This window comes from Rana temporaria, chromosome 1, assembly GCF_905171775.1.
Source record: "Rana temporaria chromosome 1, aRanTem1.1, whole genome shotgun sequence".
Lineage (NCBI taxonomy): Eukaryota > Metazoa > Chordata > Amphibia > Anura > Ranidae > Rana > Rana temporaria.
The window spans coordinates 642,246,877-642,271,588 of NC_053489.1; the positions used below are offsets into that span (position 1 = coordinate 642,246,877).

The following is a 24,712-nucleotide window of genomic DNA, read 5'->3' on the forward strand; positions in this document are numbered from 1 at the left end:
GCCTCCTACTTAAGCTCAGGACCAGCACACTGGAGTGGAGTTGTCAGCTGGGTGCAGTGAAGAGTGGAGTGTTAGACTGTAGCAGGAGGCCCATCCGGCCTCGGCGGAGGAGCTCAGGAGCTGGGAGGTAGCCTCTCCTTACATGGTCATGGAGAAGGTGTCCTGGACCAGAGAAGCTGGAGAAGCAGTCGGTACGCATGGTCCGGGTTAAATTCTTCATGAAGGACTTGGGGCAGGAGAAGTCGGTGAGTGAGGCACAGTGGATATCTGGAAGAGGCATGCCAGGGGAGCTGGGTGCAAGGCCACAGGAGAGACTGTAGGGTTTTGTGTCAAATCGCTGTGGCCTGAGGGCACAGGGTTTGCAATTCGGACTGGCTGGGATCAGTAGTCCATTAACCATTTAATGCTGCCAAGTAACTAGACCATCAAGAAGGAGTACTGCAGGCCCCTGGCCTATTAAAATCAAAAAGTCTAGCAACAGCCAGGGATTATTCAGAGTGATCCCTGGTGCAGTACAAGATGATGGGGCGGAAATGCTAACTCAGTGACAGTGAAGTTTGTGCAGGAGGAGAAGAGTCCTGGGAGTAATAGTCTGCAGGAGTTATGCAGAGGAGGAGCAACAGTCTGCAGGAGTTGTGCAGAGGCGAGATGTAAAGTCTGTGAAGGTTAGAGTCGATCATTTTCCAAGCTTTCTATCCAGAATATGCAAAGCGCAACAGCTATAGCAATTCTTCAAGTAATTATGGCAAATGTTTCTAAGTTATATCTCCCAAATTAACAAAAACAAAACAAACGCAAATGACTGTTCATTGTCTACTGGAGAGTGATGTATGAAGGTCTGACAGCAGGGTGAATATGCGTGGATGATGGTAACCATTATTAGATTATTTTGAATTTGCGTTGGTGCAAAAACCTAAAACGAAAAACCATGTAAACAAAAAATGTGCATGTGAAACACGCACTAAAAAGTGCACTTGAGGGTGTGCTTTAATCCACCCCCCTGAAGGGGAAGAACCTCTACCCTGATCCCCCGTGGTGCAAGGCTCCTGATAGGGACAAAGGGTTTCCATGATAAACAAAGAAAAACTACGCATGAGAAAAATAGGCGAACAGCCATCACTCTACCAGACACAAAGTGAAACTACAATAGCAAAACTATAGTGTAGCGCTCAAACAGTGAATAAATAAAATGATAAATGATTAAATCGATATAAAATATTATTATATATGTTCTTTAATCAATTTATTTTATCATGTGCATATACCATGTCTATTTCCTATTTGTATTGCATGCTATGAGCCACATATTTAGTTTAAGTCTTGTCAGATATGTTGTATCAAATAGATATCAACCTATCTATTTGATACAAAATATCTGATATGAATTCTAGATTGTAATAAATAAATCATGTACTGTAACTCCATTTCTATGCTATTATGTTTACCTGACATGGCGTTACCTCATTTAACCACTTCCAGACCTTAGGTGTTTTTCAGATTCGGTGTTTGCAAGACTAAAACAGTTTTTTCTGCTAGAAAATTACTTAAAACCCCCAAACATTATATATATTTTTTTTCTAACACCCTAGAGAATAAACTAGTGGTCATTGCAATACTTTGTCACACTGTATTTGCGCAGCGGTCTTACAAGCGCACTTTTTTTTGGAAAAAATTCACTTTTTTTAATTCAAAAATAAGACAACAATAAATTTGGCCCAATTTTTTTATATATTGTGAAAGATAATGTTACGCCGAGTAAAATGATACCCAACATGTCACGCTTAAAAATTGCGCCCGCTCGTGGCATGGCGTCAAACTTTTACCCTTAAAAATCTCGATAGGCGATGTTTAAAAAAATCTAGAGGTTGCATTTTTTGAGCTAGGGCTAGAATTATTGCTCTCGCTCTAACGATCGCGGCGATACCTCACTTGTGTGATTTGAAAACTGTTTTCATATGCGGGCGCTATTCACGTATGCGTTCGCTTCTGCGCGCGAGCTCGTTGGGACGGGGCGCTTTAAAAAAACTTTTTTTTTGTTTTCTTATTTTTTTTTATTTTTTTTATTACTTTTTACACTGAAAAAAAAATTGATCACTTTTATTACTATTATAAGGAATGTAAACATCCCTTGTAATAGAAAAAAGCATGACAGGTCCTCTTAAATATGAGATCTGGGGTCAAAAAGACCTCAGATCTCATATTTGGGCTTAAATGCAAAAAAAAAATAAAAAAAATTGGAAATGTCATTTTTTCAAATGACAAAAAAAAAAAATTGTCTCTTTAAGAGGCTGGGCGGGACTGACGTTTTGACGTCACTTCCGCCCAGCAGAGCTATGGGGACGGGCGAAGGAGATTTTTCCTTCAGTCTCGTCCCCGCTCAGATTCCGAACGGTCCCGATCGCCTCTGCCGCTACCGACGGCTCCGGTAAGCGGCGGAGGGCGCGGGAGAGCGGCGGGAGGGGGGGCCCCTCTCCCGCCACCGATAACGGCGATCTCGCAGCGAATCCGCCGCGGAGACCGCCGTTATCGTTTACCAGACCGCGCACACTAAAGATTGATACCTCGGTTGTGGCAGCAGCTGCTGCCGTTACCGAGATATCGATCTTTAAAAAATGGACGTACATCGTCGTGCGCAGGTCTGGAAGTGGTTAAAGTCCCTCAAACTCTCTCTTCCTACTAACGTGGCTTTATTTTTACTCCATCCGCCGCAAGCCACGCCCCCAACGTGGCTTTATTTTTACTCCATCCGCCGCAAGCCACGCCCCCAACGTGGCTTTATTTTTACTCCATCCGCCGCAAGCCACGCCCCCAACGTGGCTTTATTTTTACTCCATCCGCCGCAAGCCACGCCCCCAACGTGGCTTTATTTTTACTCCATCCGCCGCAAGCCACGCCCCCAACGTGGCTTTATTTTTACTCCATCCGCTGCAAGCCACGCCCCCAACTTGGCTTTATTTTTATGAAGCTCATAACAAAATCTTTTCTGCTCTATCCAAAAAGTTTTGGCTTGAGTTGGACTTTGTTTTGTGTGTTATGCTTTTTTTTTTTTCTGTTCAAAAGATATAATTTTTTTTTTATAGAGAGAACTACAAAAGTTAACAGTACAATATCAGTGAATAACAGATAGAAAAAACAAATATGACAACATTTTAAGACAATGCTTCAGATTTTTGTTTTTCATGTCATGCGACAGTGGCACTAATTTGCAGCACTGACGAGGTGTGGACTGTGTCAGATATTCTCTGTCTCTCTCTCTCTCTCTCTCTCTCTCTCTCTCTCTCTCTCTCTCTCTCTCTCTCTCTCTCTCTCTCTCTCTCTCTCTCTCTCTCTCTCTCTCTCTCTCTCTCTCTCTCTCTCTCTCTCTCTCTCTCTCTCTCTCTTCTCTCTCTCTCTCTCTCTCTCTCTCTCTCTCTCTCTCTCTCTCTCTCTCTCTCTCTCTCTCTCTCTCTCTCTCTCTCTCTCCTCTCTCTCTCTCTCTCTCTCTCTCTCTCTCTCTCCTCTCTCTCTCTCTCTCTCTCTCTCTCTCTCTCTCTCTCTCTCTCTCTCTCTCTCTCTCTCTCTCCTCTCTCTCTCCTCCCCCCCCTCTCTCTCTCTCCTCTCTCTCTCCTCCCCCCTCTCTCTCTCTCCTCCCCCCTCTCTCTCTCTCCTCCCCCCTCTCTCTCTCTCCTCCCCCCTCTCTCTCTCTCCTCCCCCCTCTCTCTCTCCTATCCCCTCTCTCTCTCTCTCTCTCTCTCTCCTCCCCCCCCTCTCTCTCTCTCTCTCTCTGTCTCTCTCTCTCTCTCTCTCTCTCTGTCTCTCTCTCCTCCCCCCTCTCTCTCTCCTCTCCCCTCTCTCTCTCCTATCCCCTCTCTCTCTCTCTCTCTCTCTCTCTTTCAAAAAAGCAGCTGACAGCCGAGGGAGAGGAGGAGAAGCGACTGTCAGCTGCCTTATTGAAAGCCACACAGGGAGATTGGTGCTTGTAACTGCCCCCACCGCCGCACCGATCATCTGTAAAAATGCCCAGCCCCCCCTGCTGAGGACACAGGTATTGGAGCATTTGCAAGTACTCATGCAAATGCTTGTTATCGGCACCGATACTGATACCTGTATTGATATTGGTGCAACGCTATTGCATACATAAACAAATGCAGGATTTATAAACTGTCATGAGAGTTGCGTGTACGATGACTAAACCAATAAAAATGACAAAAAGATGCGAATCCAACACCTAAGAGCAGTGTTTCTCAAACGTTTTTGTCATGCGGTGCACCAAAAAGATCTATACATTTTCACGGCACACCTGAAAATAGTTAACAATTTTTGTGGTGAACTTATTTATTTTTACACAAAATAACTCTCTGGGGATCTGAAAAAAAAAGAATTGTTGCTCTATGTAAAGATGGCCTAGGCTATAAGAAGATTGCCAAAACCCTGAAACTGAGCTGCAGCACGGTGGCCAAGACCATACAGAGGTTTAACAGGACAGGTTCCACTCAGAACAGGCCTCACCGGTCGACCAAGAAGTGGAGTGCACATGCTCAGTTATATCCACAGGTTGTCTTTGGGAAATAGACATATGATGGTCTGGGGCTGCATGAGTGCTGCCGGCAATGGGGAGCTACAGTTCATTGAGGGAACCATTAATACATTAAATGTACTGTGACATACTGAAGCAGAGCATGATCGCCTCTCTACGGAGACTGGGCCGCAGGGCAGTATTCCTACATAACGACCCCAAACACACCTCCAAGATGACCACTGCCTTACTAAAGAAGCTGAGGGTAAAGGTGATGGACTGGCCAAGCATGGCTCCAGACCTAAACCCTATTGAGCATCTGTGGGGCATCCTCAAACGGAAGGTGGAGGAGCGCAAGGTCTCTAACATCCACCAGCGGAGGACTCCAGTGCCAACCTGTGAAGCTCTGGTGAACTCCATGCCCAAGAGGGTTAAGGCAGTGCTGGAAAATAATGGTGGTCACACAAAATATATTTTATAACCCACTGTAATGGAAAGTGACAGCTGTCAGTGTACCGATCAAAGTTGTTGTTTTTTTTTTAATTGTAGACAAACCTTGTGTAATCTCTATGATTGGCTGTCATAATGGTCACATAATTAGGAGCCATGCTGGTTGGGTTGTGACGAGGGGAGCACACACAAGTGAGCACTGTTTAGTTTTCCCATGCTATATAAATCTCAGCATGGGAGGGCATACCCAAGAGCATTAATCTATGGCTTGTGCCTGGTTTACACGGGGTATACTAAAGCGGTCGGCCCGAAATATATCCGCGGATAAATATCCGCTGGATCGTACACACCAGCGGATCTATCCGCTGAAATTGATCCGCGGATCGATCCTCTCGTGTGTACGGGGCCTTAGTGTTAATGAGCTATGGAGTTTATTGGCTTTTTTCTGAACGCCCGAAATTTGCGTTCAAAGTGCCGTTTTTCGGCGTGAAAAAGCGCTAAAAACCACAAAACGCAGAAAAACGGTCAAGCGCCAGCGTTTCTTTGCATTTTTTTATCCATAAAAAAAGGTAAAAAAAAAAAAAAAGCTACACTGAAAAACGCTGATTTAAAGCTATTGCAAAAATTCTAAAAAACGTTGAAAGGCTCCCTGCAAAGCTACTGGCGTTTTTTTTATAGCTTTTATCAGCTTCAGTGTGCATGGAGCCTTATCCTCATTACATTTGGCAGTCATATCTCAAATTCTAAGCAGCATCTTTTTTTTATCTTTTATTTATAGAAGAAATATGAGAAATATTGTACAGATCATACAATCATTCCATAAACACGTACCACATACACTGCGTATATCATTCGAGGAAAATATGCTTAGAAAAAGTTTACTTTTTGCAAATAATAAAAAAAAAAAAAAAAAGATATGTCCCCGGATTTCATTTATAAAATCTGGTCACCTTATTGTTGAGGCACCCAGCACTGCATCATTGAGACAGTCACATGATTGCCCCTGGTAGCTAATTTGAGAGGTGGGAGAGCAAATGCATTTTGGAATAAAACTTGTCTGGTTATATTTTCTCTTCAAGGAGCAACTAGAGAGACATTTGGATAGAGAAGGCAATACAAACACAGTGTTTAATTTTCTGAATGACCTGAGAAGGAGAGACGATTGGGTGAACCATTTATTACAAGCCCTGTGGAACTGTGAGCATCGTGAACTGTATTATACGCTTCGGGATGAGTACAGGTTGCTTAGACCTAAAAGTGGTAAGTAAAACCTATTCAATCAAAATTGTACTATGGGGGGTATACTGGGTATGATGCTAAAATGTAATTACGGGGTGCAACTACTTCTGGGCCAATGAGGATATGGTGCCTACCATCACTGTTCCTTCAATAGTTTACTATTGGTCTACTCACATTACATTCTGTGCAGAAGCACCCTGAGGCCCCATACACACGAGAGAATTTATCCACGGATACGGTCCAGCGGACCGTTTCCACGGATAAATCCTCTCAAAGATTTCCGCAGATTTCTATGCGATGGAGTGTACACACCATCGCATTGAAATCCGCGCGGAAATCCTCTGGCGATGACGTGTCGTGCCGTCGCCGCGATTATGACGCAGCGACGGGCGCGACGCTGTCATATAAGGAATTCCACACATGCGTCAAATCATTACAACGCGTGCGGGGAATCCCTTTGGACGGATGGATCCGGTGAGTCTGTACAGACGAGCGGATCCATCCGTTGGAATGGATTCCAGCAGATGGATTTGTTGTGCATGTCAGCAAATATCCGATCTGCTGGAATCCATCCCAGAGGAGATTTCTCCGCGGAAACAGATCCGCTGGCGTGTACACACCATAGGATCTATCCGCAGAAACCCATTTGCTGGGATTTATCTGCGGATGGATTCTATCGTGTGTACGGGGCCTTAGGTGGGTGGACCAAACGTCCAGAACAGACAGGAGAGGGAAGCCAAGTTAGGATTCTAAGCACTGGCCCCCAAGTGGCATTATGATAAATACAGCCCTTCTGCTACTGCTAATTTCCATTTAAAAATACTACTGATCTGACCACAGATTTTTTTTTTCTTCACCAATGACCTGGAACAAGCATGCAGTCAGTGAAATCGGAGTTTACGCAGAACTCTTGACCTGCATACTTGTATCAGGGATGCCGAGTATTGGGGCAGCATGACGGCCAGGCTTTTAGCATTTTTAAACAGGTTTCCTTTAATAGTTAAAACTGGCAACTTTGTTGATGATCATAATTGATTCAGGAAATTGTTTGCATCTATTAGAATTGTATGTAGTTCCCAACCGTCCCAGATTTCCAGGGACTGTCCCTGATCATTTTGGTATTATCCCCCTCTTTCCTCCTCATGTGTCCCTCTAAGGCCGCGTACACACAGTCGGTCCAAACCGATGAAAACAGCCTGAGGTCCAGTTTCATCGGTCCAGACCGTGTGTACGGCCCATCGGTCTGTTGTCCTTCGGACAAAAATTAGAGAACTTGCTTTAAAATCGAACCGATGGACGGCTGACCATCGGTTCAAACCGATGGTTAGTACACCAAAGCATCGGTTCAAAACCTGCTCATGCTCAGAATCAAGTCGACGCATGCTTGGAAGCATTGAACTTAGTTTTTTTCAGCACGTTGTGTGTTTTACGTCACCGCGTTCTGACACGATCGTTTTTTGAACTGATGGTGTGTAGGCGCATCAGACCATCAGTCTGCTTCAGCGGTGAACCGATGAAAACGGTCCGTCGGGCAACATTCTCATTGGATGGACCGGTCGTGTGTACGCGGCCTAAACCCTTCATCCAAATTCTAAATTGCTCAATTTGTAGATTTTTCAAAAGCCAATATAAAAGAATAGTGGAGGTTAAAAAAAAAAAAAGCACTTGCGGGTTTAACTAATATTTTTTTGAATAATTCTCATTTTAAGGGGGCGTTGTATTGGGTGTCCTATGCCTACATACTTTTGCTCATAGGTTTCCCTTGTTCCAATCTCAAAAATAAAAAAAAATTGGGCGGTATGAATTTATCCTATTGTTAGAAACCAGGTGGAAATCTTGACTTTGCTCAACTCTGGGCACATAAACTTTCATTAAATTATAATCCTCCACAACTACAAAGGGCACATTTCCCCCTTTGTAAGCACCAAATGCCTTTAGAAATGCAGTTATATTTGAAAAGTTATTGTGTTCATTAAAAAAATACCTGGTGATCCAGCCATGAAGGTCCATCTTGTGGTGACAGCTGTTCCCCAATGCCACATGTACCCCTGATAGAGACTACAAGTGGACATGCTGGCACACATTATGCAGCCATAGCCCAGTATTGGCTCAGGAAGCTGGCCCAAAGCAATGATGTGCAGCCCAGGCTGAAGCATACATTCACTTTAAGCTTCAACTATATCTAAAAAGTGTATAGAAGACGTCATAGGGTGCTATAAGGTGAACAGACACAGTCTGTACACACTGTCATTTGATATGTAGCCAATAAAGATTTACATTGGGGAGTATACTGAGTGATTGGCTTAACTTTTTATGGAAAACTCTATAGGGTGTTGTAACGGAATGACCCGGGACACCCAGAGACTTTGTGAGGATGGGGGATACTCCTGTGTCAGCGTCACTGATAACTCTTGGGTCTGAGTCCACCCTGTGCCCTTTGGGCATGGGGTGGCAAGTGAATCATAATTCATGTATTACATGAGATTTGACATCACTGATAGTTCGTATTGCAGGATTTTGAGATACTGCAGGATGTTGGCCCAACCAGTCAATAGTGACTCATTCTATGATTAGCCCTGACTAGTGACATGCTAATTGAGTCAGGCTCCTGGAAGACATTTAATTGTGTGATAACACTGTCTAAAACCTATTGATGCTCAGAGGTGTGAATAGGTGTCAAGCTGTATGCGGAGACGAAACGTCTGCCTAGGGAACTCAGTGTGTGATGGGGTTTTGTTGTTATGCTGTTAAATAAGGAATGTTTAGTAATTAGCCTTAGTGTGTGATTAGGGGGGTGGAGATCTCACTGTTGCTTTAATGCCTGGTACTGTATAAAAAGCTGAGAAGAAACCATTAAAGTATCTTTACATTTGAAACCAGAAGCACAGAGCTGTGTGTCTCGTGTCTGGGGGGAATTCTTATGGATCGGGTCCTGTTGGTTGGAGTGTCGATAAGCTGTCATGGATGGGATGGAAGGTCGTAAACGGTGGTGACCGTTACAGGTGTGCTGGACCATGTTTTATTAAAAGTTCTGTGCTGCTCTGGTTCATCCAAGATTTCAATGTATTTTTGAAAAGTTTGAAGTCAATAGACCTTCTTCTTCTTTTTTTTTTTTTTTTTTACTTCTCCAGCCAAGTGTATATATTTTTATACTTTCAGTTTGGGAACCTCCTCCTCCTCCCTACTCATCTCATTCTCTACCACCCAATCCTTATGACAATCCTAAATTGGACAGTCCACGAGGTTACGCAAGTCTTCCAATTCAGTTGAATCCCAGCTCTCTGGAACCACAGCCAGGTGCTCCAGTAGCTCCATCTCGCAGCAGTGTCCAGCCCCAAGAAAGCAGCGATCCATCCACCCGACCTAGGGCTCCAAGTCCAATAGCAATTGCAGAACAACAGGCTTTACCATATGCTGTAGCGCAGCCTGATGAAGTGGACACCAGGACATCAGCAGATGGCATATCTAAGACACCGGTGCCAGAAACGTCACCCTCTCCACTATTTCTGGAAAGCAATGGAGTTTTAAGTAAGGTGAGCCCTTTTCAAGTTCTTTTTGCAATAAAGTCTAAAGCCTTAACTTCTTTGGAGTAGAAAATAGTTGTAAACAGCGCTTAACATATAAGACTGGTACACAGCATCACCAAACGAACACGATGACAGCACAGATCAGATGATAGCAGACCGGCAATATGGCTGACGCGTTTCAGAGACAAGCCTCTTTCATCAGAGCCTTGGTGGTCCATATTGCCGGTCTGCTATCATCTGATCCGTGCTGTCATCGCGTTCGTTTGGTGATGATGTGTACCAGTCTTATCATATGTTAAGCGCTGTTTACAACTCATGTTTGTGAGTATGACCATTGTGTTTTTTTATATATTCAATAAATCCTTTTTAAACGGTATCACACTAGGTCGGTGCGCCCTCCTTTTTCTTTTCTTTTTTTAGCTCTATGAATTCCCATGATTCTGAGGAGGGCTGCAAGACCATAGAATTTACCCTGTAATTGGATTCCGTTGCCCTATAGCAAGAAGCACCAGAGCGCAGGAGAATTGTTTGTGTGTCTACCAAGCAGAGACATGAAAATCAATAAAAACCTGATGGAGGTGCTAACTCTTCCCAACTCTATCCAAAACTAAATTAAAATGTTTGGTATTATATACAATGCCATCAAAGAATATCTCTGCTGCGTCAAACTCTGGTCCTTGCCCATCGCCAGCCTCAGAAGCTCGCCCCCACACCTTTTGAACTCCACACAAGTGGTGACAGGTTGCACTCCATTAACATCACGGTCTTTTAAAAAAAAAAACTTTATTATATCAGCTCTTGCAAGCTCAAAGTCCCCCACCTTGAGAATTCCCCTTCAAATGTGTTTAACCCATTTTCGGGCTTAATTGTAGAACCTAAAGGAGAGTAAAACACAATAGGGCTCTTTCACACGGGCGGACCGTATGCCCGCTTTTTCATCCAACCGTGTACGGATGCAAAAGGGACATACATTGGTCCCTATGAGATCGCGGGTGTCAGTGGATGAACATCCACTGACACCCGATCTCGCCCGGGGCCGCAATCCTCCGATTCTGCAGACGGAGGAAAACCCGGTCCGTGTTTATCCGATCCCCCCCATAGAGGGGAGCAGAGAAAAGACAGGGCGATCCCTGCACAGTGTGCGGGGACCGCCCTGTCATCCGCCGGCTCAGTGGGGATCAACGGAGCGATCCCCGCTGAGCAAGCGGAGGTTCACGGGGCGGATCATCAGTGATCCGCCCTGTGTGAAAGAGTCCTTAGAGGGGTATCTTCTAAGTAGAAGCTTGCAGCATGCAACAGCTGATAGTGTGTTTTTTTTTTTTTTTTTTAACCACTTAAGCCCGGATTATTCTGTAGCTAGAGGACCAGGCCCCCTTTTGAGATTCGGCACTGCGTCGTTTTAACTGACAATTGCGCGGTCGTGGACGTGACTCCCAAATTGACGTCCTTTTTTTCCCCCCACAAATAGAGCTTTCTTTTGGTGGTATTTGATCACCTTTGCGGTTTTTACTTTATGCGCTATAAACAGAAATAGAGCGACAAGTTAAAAAAATGCAATATTTTTTGCTATAATAAAAATCCCCCAAAAAAAAAATATATATATAAAAAACATTTTTTTTCCTCCGTTTAGACCGATATGTATTCTTCATATTTTTGGTGGGAAAAAAAAATCGCAATAAGCCTTTATTGATTGGTTTGCGCAAAAGTTATAGCGTCTACAAAATAGGGGATAGTTTTATGGCATTTTTATTATTATTTTTTTTACTAGTTATGGCGGTGATCAGCAATTTTTATCGTAACTGCAACATTATGATGGACACATCGGACACTTTTAACACTATTTTGGGGCAAAAAGTGCTATAAAAATGCACTGATTACTGTGAAAATGACACTGGCAGTGAAGGGGTTAACCTGTAGGGGGCGCTGAAGGGGTTAAGTGTTTCCTAGGGAGTGATTACTACTGTGTGGGGGTGTGGCTTGGCGTGTGACGTCACTGATCGTCATTCCCTATAACAGGGAACAGACGATCAGTGGCAGTCACACTAGGAAGAACGGGGAAAGGTTTGTTTATACTTGCCTCTCCCCGTTCTTCAGCTCTGTGACCCGATCGCGGAACACCGGCGGCGATCAGGTCCTGTGGGCACGGTCATGGATCACAGGACCAGGTCGTATTTAGTAGGGTTGTCCCGATACCACTTTTTTAAGACCGATGACAGGTACCGATACTTTTTTTTTTTTCAATACTCGCCGATATCGATTACCGATACTTTTTTTTTTTTTTTGACAGTGGCACTAATATGCAGTAATAACGACGCATGGACTGTGTCAGGTGTTTTCATTTTTTAAATTATTATTTTTGGGCTGTGTGTTTGTGTGTGTGTATTTTTTTTTTTTTTTTTTTTTTTTTTACAATTTAACCTTTTAAACATGTATTTATTGCAATTCTTTTTTTCTTTTATCAGCCCTGTTGGGGGGCTTTGGTGAGATATCGGGGGTCTTAACAGACCCCTGATATCTCCTCTTTGAGACAGAGAAAGGGATTAAGGACACAGATTCCCCACTCCCTTTCTCTGCAGCCTCAACTGCACTGCAGATGAACGGAAAGGAGACGGCGGCTTCTCTCCATTCATAAACTGAGACATAGTAACACAGTACTATGCTCAGTTATGAATGGACAGTCAGTGATCACTGACTGTTCTTTTGGAAAAGGGCTCCTTTCTCCACTCTCCATCCTGATAGATCGAGGACAGGGGGGTGGGGGAAGGGAGCAGAGTATATGGCGGGGGACCCGGAGCAGTACATGGCGGGGGACCCGGAGCAGTACATGGCGGGGGACCCGGAGCAGTACATGGCGGGGGACCCGGAGCAGTACATGGCGGGGGACCCGGAGCAGTACATGGCGGGGGAACCAGACGGGAGGGGTACATGGAGGGGGACAGGAGTGGAGCGCAGTGGGAGACCGTAGCAGAGCACGGCAGGGGACCGGAGCAGTACATGGAGGGGGATAGGAGTGGAGTGCGGCGGGAGACTGGAGCAGTACATGGAGGGGGATAGGAGTGGAGTGCGGCGGGAGACTGGAGCAGAGCACAGCAGGGGACCGGAGCAGTACACGGAGGAGACAGGAGTGGAGCACGGCGGGAGAAAGGAGCACGGCAAATTCTCAGGCAAATGCTAGTATCGGTATCGGGATAACTCCCTTTTTTTTTGTTTTTTTTTTCACAAGAAAGGGACAACTCTAGTATTTAGGGCTGATTTGTATGTTAAGTGTGTGGTAATATGTATTGCCATCAGGCAGCCAGTTCATTATGAAAAACGCACATGACCCTTTTTTTTTTCCCCAGCATTGCAGCACACCACAGCGCATGGTATGTGCTTGGTGGTGCAGCATTTGTTGTGCCTTCAGTATAATGCATTGGGGTGCCATTCACAATGAATAGCACTGCAGCACACCGCACATAGCGCAAGCACGCTGCAGGATCGCATGTTTTGAATGGGCTCTTAATTATTTCAGTTCTCCTTTAACTGATTGTGTGTTCCTTTTTTATATTTTAATTTAGGCTACTAATCCTACAGAGCAGTATTCATCTGCTGCTGCTTCCCTCCCTGCAAGACAGGACATTGCAATGAGACACCCACTCCAGGAAAAGTCAGAGAATCCAGAGGTAATATCTGAATAACAAGGACATGTCAAAGCTGAATTCTAGGCTGATATAAAAACACTTTAAAGTGGAGTTCCCCCCATAAATATAACATTACATCAGTAGTTTTAAAAAAATGTCATTAGTCCTTTACAATTTTTTTTTTTTTTTTAGATGCCTTCAAAGTGTTGTTGCTAGGCAGAATAGTTCATCTCCCCACTTCCTGCACCTAGGTGCTTAATGCTTCCTAACCTACACCGCACAGACTCCTGGGAATGTAGTGGGTGTAACTTTCCAGGAGTCTGTGCATTCCCCAGTCTCAAAGAATCATGTGACTTGGACAGCACAGGTGCTGAAACCTGATCTGACACTGCTTGTGCAGCACTGAGCATGTGCGAGATCTGCAAGGCTGAAATCCAGGAAGTCATACAGTCTGGCTTCATGATGCCCACACTTAAGATGGCCCCAGTCAATTTCTATTTTATAAAGTGTCTAAATGCTGTAACAACCTAACAAAACGGACCTTAGTTTACAGACTAACTTTACTAGAATACATTAAGCTTGTGTATTACAGGGGTATTTATATTTAAAAAGTGAAATTGTGGCCGGAAATCCGCTTTAATGCGGTTATATACCGGTATTTATTATGAAGCCATTTAATGTATTTTACCTGAAACTAGCTTAAAGGTGAAGTTCTTCTTTCTTCTTTATTTTTTTTCTTTATTTTTTTTCTTCTTCTTTTTTTAAAATGCTTCTTCTTTTTCGCATGAATCTATCTATTGGTGATAGAAGGGGTGGCACCCGTGCGCTCTTATGGACGCACTGACACTGTCCTGGTGTGTTCCATAGAAAAATTCATGACTTCTTGGGGATGCAGTGCACACATAGCAGCTGTGGCAGCCTACATTGAAAAGCCAGGCAAATGCATGCCTGGAGGGAAACCCATACCTCCCAACCGTCCCGGATTCCGCGGGAATTTCCCGCGATATGAAGTAAGTCCCGCGATCAGGGCTAAATTCCCACAGCCCAGTGGCAGAACATTATTCAGTGACGGACTGAGAGCGGTAGCGCTGGCTCCAGCACGTAGAACCACCTCCACCTGACTTTAATTCAGTCGGACTGGTTGCTAGAGCCGCTTCAAGGGTCTCACCAAGGGCCCCTGCTTCCCTGCACAAACTGGTTGCTAGCCACGGGCCGCTTTGTGTCTAGCAACCAGTGACGTCAGGAGAGGAGAGAGTGGCTCCATAATTCAATGCGGAGGAGGATTTAACTTCCTACTCCTCCCTAGCTCCACCCACTTCCTCCCTGTAATGTTAGGAGTGATGTCCGGTCCGAGGATCAAAAACTGTGCTGCCTGCCTCCTCTCCCTCGAGGTGCCTCAGATTCAGAAGAGGTAGGTAGTTTCCATGCTTACCCCCCCCCCCCCCCCCCTGCTCAACAACTGTCCCGCAGTGGACTTTTAAATTGTTGGGAGGTATGGAAACCATGCAAACATAGTTGATGGATGCAGGGTGTGTGTGTTAAGATCAGCTGGTGAACTGCTTCCTGCGTCTTACTGGTTTTTACATTCTAAATCTACATACCAGGAAGTCATAAACGTTTCTATGGAACACACCATAGGCTAAATCAGGGGTCAGCAACCTTTTTCCACTTAAGAGCCAGATTCAAATGAATGCATGGAGGCCCGCATTCACCTGCTAATGAAGATACAGTGGAACCTCGGACTGTAAGTAACACGGTTAATGAGTGTTTCGCAATACAAGCACTGTATTTTGAAAAATCCTAACTCGGTTTGCGAGTAGGGGTGCAACGGATCAAAAAACTCACGGTTCGGATCTTTCCTCGGATCAGAGTCAAGGATCGGATCATTTTTCGGATCGGCAAAAAAAAAACATTTCCCCCAATCTCCCCCACTGTATATAGGAAGATTGTCTGCTTGCTTAGTCTTACAAGAATAGAAACGACACAAGCAACCAGACCCGTCCGCAGATGACACAAGCAGGCGGGTGATGATGTCAGCGCGCCGCTCTAAGGGAGCTCACTTAGGCCGCCGCCGGGTGTACCAAGATGGCCGCCGCTCCGGAGCTAGGCCAAAGCCGCTGCCTTTTCTAGGGCCGAGGCAGCGGAGCTCAATCCACGGATCAATGACGATCCGTTGCACCACTATTTGCGAGTGTTGTCTCGCAAAACTAGCAGGATTCAGGCCAAAGTGGTATGCAGGGGGGCGCCGGAGCCGAGCGAAGCCAAGCCAATCTGCGTCGTTCGGAGCCATTCGTAAATGCTCGGAAATACTCCGTTCCCGAACCTTTCCAAGGTTTGCAGAGGTCAGCTGAGCTGAGATCAATCTGGCTTACAGTGCTGTGATAATTTGCAGCGCCAGACACTGGAACAGGAAGCATTCCATCACTTCGCACTCCACTGTCACTCCAATGCCCTGTACACATGACCGATTTTCCTGACATGCCAAAACCCAACGTGGTTCCTCTCAAGCCTGCCTTGCATACACACGTTCAGTCAAAAAAACGCTCGGCCAAAGCGTGGTGTCGTCCAACACGTACGACGGCACTATAAAGGGGACGTTCCATTCAAATGGTGCCACCCTTTGGGCTGCTTTTGCTGATCCTCGTGTTAGTAAAAGTTTGGTGATGGACGCTTCACGTTTTTCAGCCTCGTGCTTTTCAGTCCATTACAGCGGGACGAATGTGTTATCTCCATTACGAACGCTAGTTTTACCAGAACGAGCGCTCCCATCTCATACTTGATTCTGAGCATGTGCATTTTTTTCCCCTCGGAAAAGCATACACACGAGCGGATTTCGGGACGAAACACGAAGGGAAAAAATAGAGCAGGTTCGAATTTTTTTTTTTCTTTTTGCGGCCAGTTTTCTCGTCGGGAAAACCAGTCGTGTGTACGAGGCATAAGGATTGCAATAGGAGGTCCCATGGGCGGCCCGTTGGACAGATCTGCACTAGAGACTGCCATAGAGATGGGAAGTACATAGGGAGAGACCATAATGCTTTTGATAAGGATGTCTATTACACACACACACAGTTACATCCTTTGTGCCACACGTGCATTACTGATGGTTTGCTGCTGCAGTGCAAAAGGCTATGGTAGTTACTTTGCTATATATATATATAATCTATTATGGAAATTGGAGAATTATGATATATGCATTCTTTAAGCTGTGCTAAACTGCAAATTTGTTATTGGCTACTGGCAATTAACACTGGATCATTTTTCTATGCTGTCATTTCATTCTAGGTGGTTCGTTCTATGGAGCAGCACACCTCCCTGGTAAATACTCCGCGGAAGGATGTCGTCAATAATCCACCGCACACTCCTGTGAATCGAGAAGTGAGACATTTTTACCTCTCTCTGTAAGACAAGCCAGAGATAATGCAATTGAAAATCGCTCGATTCACACATCAACACAGTCAGTGCTGATGGGGGGAAACCCCTCCCACAGCGCTATTGTGTTCTGCCAGCAGGGAGCCTTCTCTGTCAGCAGAACACAATGATCACTGCTGGCAGCTATAGCCGCAAGCAGTAGTCGCAAGCAAAAAATCCAACAGGCAGGTTGTACTGAAGTCAATTGATGGATCGACATTAGTACATCCAGCCTGCCCATAGATTGATCGAATCTCAGCCACTTTCTGCTGAACCAGACGAGATTCGATTCATCTATGGTTGGCTTAACACTCTGCAAGCTTATTATGAACCAGAACCCACATCGCAGTTTTCCTGCTTCTCAATTGGCCTCATAGAGGACCCTTACTGGCATGAAGCTCCTAGACACTCCTTCACAGCTGCCAACAACAGGCTGTGAAAATCCGATTGTTGGCACTCTGTATGTCTGACCAGGTCCAGGAGAGGGCTGGCAACCTTAGGCCTGGGGGGCAAGTTGGCCCATTAAACCAGCCAATTAAAGCAACTAGTGAAGGACTACAAGTCCCAGCATGAATCCCTTAGATCTAAGGATACTGATGTGCACTCTCTAGGCCGGCACCAGCCCTGGCTGTGACAGCGGAGTTGCTGCTGTGGTGGCCTTTTCTGGGGAGAATCAAATCGGTCGGGGGGAAATTGCCACCCTGCCCCTCAGCCCAGTCCGCCCCTGGCCCGGGTCTGCAGATTATTATATGATTTCTGTCTGCTGATCTGTGATGGGATGAGCTGTGCCCAGTAGTAATCTCCATCCATCTTAGACATCAGTGGAGGTATGCATGGACATGCCTTGGCATCTGTGAATATCTGTGCAGGAAAGCAGGCATGATGATCTGAGATCCTTGGACCCATGTAAAGGGTATATTGCAGAAAAGATGATCCGCACTCCGGTCTTTGCTCTTAAAAATGTGTTGTGTTTATTAACAAGCCACAGTGGACAAACGCAAATAAGAATGGTTGACGCGTTTTCAGCCTATAAGGCCTTAACTGCCAGCAACCAGGAAAGCAGCTGATCAGACCAATCTGTGATGGGATGAGCTGCATGGGTGTCAGGGAACTCCTGTGAGACATTTTGCAGACAGACGTGCGCAAGCACATAACCTTTGCCATAGAATGGCGCGCGGGCAATTGCGGGCACGCATGCGCACAGACGCGGGGACGCATGCGCACAGACACGCGCGCACACGTACAAGCCTAATCCCGTTTGGCGCCAGACAGCCTATTTAAAGGGAGTCTGGGCTCTTGTGCTTTGCTGACTGATCTTCAGCTGTGTTCCTGAATCTTGCTCTGATCCTGTGTGTCCTCCCAGTATTTAGACCCGGCTTGCTCTTGACCTTGGCTCTGTGTTCTGTTCCTGTACTGATGCCCATCTCTGACCCGGCTCTGTTTCTGACTCTGTCTATGACTTGGTACCTCACTGCCCGCCTGCTGACAAACCTAGGTATCCCTGAGACCGTGCTCCTGTCTATGTTCCTGGTTGCTGTTGACTCTCTGTTACCTGCCTGGCTGTTACCTGTTCTAGCTCAGCTCACCACAGTCTACTCCAGGCCGCTGAACCCTGCCAATCTGTTCTCCCGGGACCTCCTGCTCCAGGCACTCGTGTCCCTCTTGTCTTTCGGCTTCCTCTGTCTCGCCTTCAGCAGAGCCAGGACAGGAGATATAAGAGAGGCCGACCTCATCAAATCAGTCTCCCATCCGATCCCTGACAATGGGAGGCCAGAGGAGAGATTTAGGGTCTAATAGACCCCAAATCTCTCCATAGAGAAGAACCTGTCATGGCCCATGCTGTCACAAGGGATGTTGTTCATCCCTTGTGATCACAATAAAGTTAGTACAAAGAAAAAAAATGTATAACATTTTTTAAATGCCCCCTGTCCCACCAAGCTTACGCGCAAATGCGAACGCATACGTTACTCCCGCAGGCATATGTAAACGGTAATCGCACCACACATGTGAGGTATTGACGCGATTGTCAGAGCAAGAACAATAATTATAGCACCAGACCTCTTGTGCAACTCTAAACTGGTAACCTGTGAAGGCGTTTAGGTTACTTTCACACTGAAAGCACCCGGCATCAGTAGTAAAGCGCTGCTAGTTTTAGCGGCGCTTTACCGTTGTTTTAGCAGCACTTTTTGGCTGCTAGCGGTAAACTTATAACCCCCGCTAGCGGCCGAAGTAAGGGTTGTAAATGTACCCTTTTTGCGGCGCTGCAGAAGCGATTTGCAGGTGATTCGACAGTGCTGCCCATTCATTATATACAGTGCTCCCAAACCGTCCCAAAGATGCTGTTTGGAGGACTTTTTCTAATGTCCCGCAAGCGCACTGATCCAGTGTGAAAGCACTCGAGCTTTCACATTGGGGCGGCATGGGAGGCGTATTCCAGGCGCTTTACAGGTGCTATTTCTAGCGCTAAAATGCCTGAACGTCTCGGTGTGAAAGTAGCCTTAAAGTGTCTCCTGTGGAGAATTTTAAGCACCCGTAGTTTGCCGCCATTCCACAGGCAGACGCAGTATTAAAGCGTGACATGTTAGGTATCCATTTACTTAAAAAGCCAGCAGCTACAAATACTGCAGCTGCTGACTTTTAAAATATGGACACTTAACTATCCAGCGCGCCCGCGATGTCGACAGATGAGGCCGAGCAATCGATCGTCTCTTGGATGCTGCCGCTGCCATCCTCGGTGAGGGAATCATGAAGTGAAGCCTTGCGGCTTCACTGCTCGGTTCCCTACTACGCATGTGTGAGTAGTGCGGCACTCCGTCACTGGTCCCCGCTCTCTCCTGAGACCTGTGTATTTCCCAGGAGACAGCGTGGGGGGGTATACCGGACGTGGCGTAGACTCCAGCAGATAATGCGGGAGTCTATGCCCGGAAGTGGGTGCAAATACTGGTCTTAGACAGGTATCTGCAACCCTCTCCCGCCTGAAAGGTGCCAAATGTGACACTGGAGGGTTCCAAAAAGCGGAACCCTCCCCACCTCATGTTTGGTGTTCGAAGAAATTTTCTAGCAAAAAAAAAGTAGATTTTTACATGTAGGAGCGAAGTGTCAGAAATGGCTTGGATGACAAGTGGTTAAAGCGGTTGTAAATCAAATGCCCAAACATTTTATTCATTGCAGCTTACCAATCATTCGAAGTGGTGGCTGCATTCATTTTCTATTTTAGACTTTTTTTTCACCTGGGGATCTGGCCACTTACACATCTCTTGTATTGGAGTGGATGAAAGAGCACAGGGGGGCACCTTTTGAACACCAGCATTGGTAACCTGGGGGGATAGGAGTGTTGGATGTACTAGAAAATGTAGGCCCCTTTCACACGGACGGCTGTTTTGCCGGAGTTAAAAGCATGTTAATGTTCTGTGAAATTCAAGGCTCCAGGCACTGCGATTAGCTGCGTTTGTACATTGCGATTACCTGCGTTTACTTGCGTTTTAGCTGCGGTAGTCACTCCCATAGCAACCCTTTTTATTTTTTGGTCCCTTGAATCTACCCATGATGCATTTCGGTCCTCTGCATTCTTTTTTTTTTTTCACTCTGCTATCCGCAGTTGACACATCACTGCGCCACAATACATGCACTGCAGGCGCTTTTAGCATGGCGCTATTTACTTGAATGGGTTGTGTTTAACAGAGCTGTACTGCCTGCCAGACACAATGGAAGGGATCACTTTTGCCACGCTGCCATGCTTGGCTTCACAGCTTCATCATGTGTATACCCCCATGTGGATCAGTAAAGATGCAGCTCAACTATCAATCTCATTCTCTACCATTACCCCTCAAATGCAAGTGTAAATTAAGCCGTAATGTATTTTTATTTTTGTGCAAAGTACAGCAGAATGGTGAGAAATGTTATTATGGTGCTAAGAAGGGAGGCCTCCTAACAGGGGGACAGGGGTAGATTTGCCGCAGCTATCGTTTGATAATGACATTGATCCTCTTTTTATAAAGGTGGTTGGAAGTGATGTGTCCAGTCCATTCAGCTCTCCTAGTGGCAGTATGAGTGCAATTAACAACGCTTGGACGCCGCCACAGCAAAGACAAGTGGCTGGGTACTCACAGGTAAAAAGTGGAATGTGATGGAGCCTGCTAACCTCTGAATACTTCCGTCTTCTACAAGGCGCCATAACTGTGCCGTGCATTATCGGGTTTCTTAGCCCCTTTACTTCTGCTCCCTACTACTTTGGTTTTTCTATCAATAAATAACTACTGTATACAAATACCTCTATTTGTTTTACTCTTTTAACCTTTACAACCCTTTTTAAATAAGCATTATTATGGTGCTAAGAAGGGAGGCCTCCTAACCAGGCCCGTCGCTACAGGACAGGCAAAACAAACAATTGCTTGGGGCCCCGAGCTCGCCTGGGGCCCCCAACTTCCCCTACCCAGGCTGTAACGTGGCAGAGCTCCTCTTCCTTCCTCCTGGAGTCCTGTTAGTCCAGCCGGGTACCACGTGTGGTACAGGAGATTTTGTTTCCTGTTCCCAGCCAGACTGACAGGAAGTGCACACTGGGAACACAGGAAACTGAATCTCCTGTATCGCGCAGTGCCGGGGCACTATCTGATAGGAGACTGGGGACCCATAATGATAGAAAACCGGACTGACAGGAGGAAGAGGAGCTCGGCCACGCTACAGCGGCAGCCTACAGGGAAGAAGGGGAGGTGAGAATAGAAAAACACAGGGACTGGGGGGGGGGGGGGGAGTAAGAACATGGGTGTAAAAAATTAGTGTAGCGCTAACGTAGGCTTTGCGTGCGGGGGGGGGGTTCTTGGGGGGGGCCCCCATTTTGCTTGGGGCCCCCAAATTCCTTCAAACGGCCCTGCTCCTAACAAACAGGAGGAGGACAGGGGTGGATTGCCGCAGCTTTCATTTGATAATGACCTCATTCCTCTTTTTATAAAGGTGGTTGGAAGTGATGTGTCCAGTCCATTCAGCTCTCCTAGTAGCAGTATGGGTGCAATTAACAACGCTTGGACGCCGCCACAGCAAAGAGAAGTGCCCGGGTACTCACAGGTAAAAATTTGAACATGATGGAGCCTGCAAACCTCTGAATACTTCCTTCATCTACAAGGCGCCATAACTGTGCCGTGCATTATCGGGTTTCTTAGCTCCTTTACTTCTGCTCCCTACTACTTTTTCTATCAATAAATAACTACTGTATACAAATACCTCTATTTTTTAACTCACAGGTTGCCTCTACCCCTCCTCCAGGCCAGCAGTATACCGCAAATGCCTTTAGCCAACGCCACCCGGTGGAATCTGTCCCAAATCCGGTAAGAGCAGTGTCAATTCTGCAATCATTTACAGTGGAACCTAGGATTACGAGCATAATTAGTTCTAGGAGAATGCTTGTAATCCAAAGTACTCGCATATCAAAGCGAGTTTCCCCATTGAAGGCAATGGAAACTAAAATAATTTGTTCCGCATTGACTTTAATGGTATGCAATACCGCATGCGACCAGAGGTGGGGGGCGCCGGAGAGCCTCGGAAACGGGCGGAAAGGCACTTCGGCTGACCCTGGCAAACATCGGAAAGGCTTGGAAACTGAGTATTTCTGTGTCTTTGCGAACAGCGCCGATAGGCGCCATTTGGCTCTGCTCGTCTCCGCCGCCCCCCCCACCTCAGGGATGCACAGATGCTCGGGGATGCAGGACAACGGGACATATACTTTAGGTCTACTTTAAAATGGATACTTTTAATCTTCATCGGAAGCACATGTGATGACAATGCAGGCGTGCAATTGGGAGACAGAGACAAAGGGTTGTCGCCCTATAACAGGAAGTGCCTAAAATGGCACCTTCAGATATATCTTTTTCATCAATGTGGCAGATTTCAAAATATAAAAAATTACTTTTGAAATTATATTACCAAGTCAAAGTCAGTGGTGCTGCTATGGGGGTGCGGACCACACCCGGCTGACCCCATCCACGACAGTGCATGGATCAGTGCGCCAGCTCCAATCGCATCATTTAGAAGGGCCTTGATGGTGCGCCTTGCTGGATCAAAACTAGCCTTTCCAGCCCTCTACATGGCACTGTGACAGGCTAGACAGGATACAGCCATATGCACTAGTCTGCTCTGTCCTGCTGTCACTGTGGCAGGCTGGGGGGGTGGGAGCCACGCTGATGCGCCAGTGCAGTAAAACATGATCTCACCCCACCCCAGGGAGGGTGAGACCATGTTTTACCGCACCACGTGACACCCATCCCTAGAGATGCCACTGGTCAAAGCTGATAGGATAGCTTTCTAAATTTAGGGACAGAGACAGCAACACCACCCCCTTTTGTTTATTTGACTTGGGAATAGTTAGAACCTCTGTCAGATGAATAGGTCTGTTTGTATCTTGCTGTTTTAGCGCTAATTTACACCAGGGCACCAGAGGGCTCACGTTAAGGTGTGCATAATGTGCAAGCTGGTTCATGTTGTGCATGTACCCATCGCAGTGCTTTCATTTTTTAAAGTTGACTTCATACTTCATTTAACATGGAATGTGATGTGCAAAGACGAGACCTGTCCTAATTATTATTTTGTTATTGCACACCAATGTGGCACATTGGTGCAAACAGAAGGAATAGGACATACCGTATTTTCCGGCGTATAAGACGACTGGGCGCATAAGACTACCCCCTAATTTTCCAGCCAAAATGTTGATTTTGGGATATACTCGCCGTATAAGACTACCCCCTTCCTACTAGTCATGCCTCGACTCACGGTACCACCATTACATGCCAGACTGTGCCCCAGTACATGCCAGACTGTGCCCCAGTACATGCCAGACTGTGCCCCAGCACATGCCAGACCGTGCCCTTGCCTTATCCCAAGACATGCAGAATCGCGGCCGTACGATTTTTCAAAAGCCGCGCTTTCTACGTCTTCTGTTCCGTAATAGGCGGAAACACTCAGCTTCCCAGGAGGCACTGTGTTCGGTGTTCGCCTATCACGGAGGCCCTCTCGTCCGAGGACGAGAGGGCCTCCGTGATAGGCGGACACTAAACACAGAACGAGAGGGCCTCCGTGATTGGCGGACACTAAACACAGTGCCTCCTGGGAAGCTGAGTGTTTCCGCCTATCACGGAACAGAAGACGTCGGAGGCGCGGCTTTTAAAAAATCGTACGGCCGCGATTCTGGGATAAGGTAAGGTTAGGTTACCGGCGTAAAAGACGACCCCCGACTTTTAAGAAGATTTTAAGGGGTTAGAAAGTCGTCTTATACGCCGGAAAATACGGTAATGCAAATTGCTCTGAGTATGCTTTGGGACTGTGTTGGGCAATAGTGCCCAATGGGGCCGGGGTGATCGAGCCCTTTACTGACACCCCACAATCCATGTCCTGGTAGCAATGAGATTACAAGTAATGAAAAATATCCACAGTGTGGTCACAGACGGCAATCCTTTTCCAAAACTCTGCAGCCTTTTCCACTGTCTCCAAAATTGCAAAACAGAGTAGTAAGAGTTCTGACTGCTCTTGAACTTTTCTAGTGTAATAATGTTAAATATTTTGTGATAAAGGTCGCAGACGCTCCATCCCAGCGTCCATCGGTATCGAGTTCTGAGTCTGGAGCTAATGCTGGAGCGGGACACAGGCAGCAACCTACATATGAGTCGGTAAGAGACCAGTCTGCTAAAAATCCATTTTTTTTCTATATACAAACATACATTAGATTACCAAAAGTATTGGGACGTCTGCCTTTACATGCACATAAAATTTAATGGCATCCCAGTCAATATTGAGTTGGCCCACCCTTTGCAGCTATAACAGCTTCAACTCTTCTGGGAAGGCTGTCCACAAGGTTTAGGAGTGTGTCTATGGGAATGTTTGACCATTCTTCCAGAAGAGCATTAGTGAGGTCAGGCACTGATTTTGCATGAGAAAGCCTGGCTCGCAGTTACCACTCTAACGTATCCCAAAGGTGTTCTATTAGGTTG

General features: G+C 46.1%; 1 protein-coding gene across 3 annotated transcripts in view; it reads left to right on the plus strand.

Annotated features, from left to right (window-relative positions):
• The window catches only part of LOC120924520 (pollen-specific leucine-rich repeat extensin-like protein 2), a 44,221-nt gene that overhangs the window by 12,904 nt on the left and 6,605 nt on the right, over positions 1–24,712 (plus strand). The window contains exons 3-10 of one of the 3 annotated variants that reach the window (XM_040335479.1): positions 6,025–6,205; positions 9,344–9,717; positions 13,269–13,373; positions 16,614–16,706; positions 20,738–20,848; positions 21,690–21,800; positions 21,977–22,060; positions 24,296–24,391. In XM_040335479.1, coding sequence (XP_040191413.1) covers positions 6,025–6,205; positions 9,344–9,717; positions 13,269–13,373; positions 16,614–16,706; positions 20,738–20,848; positions 21,690–21,800; positions 21,977–22,060; positions 24,296–24,391 — 1,155 coding nt within the window. The remainder of the gene's footprint in view (positions 1–6,024; positions 6,206–9,343; positions 9,718–13,268; positions 13,374–16,613; positions 16,707–20,737; positions 20,849–21,689; positions 21,801–21,976; positions 22,061–24,295; positions 24,392–24,712) is intronic. The other 2 variants (XM_040335480.1, XM_040335481.1) reach the window with 2 other exon arrangements.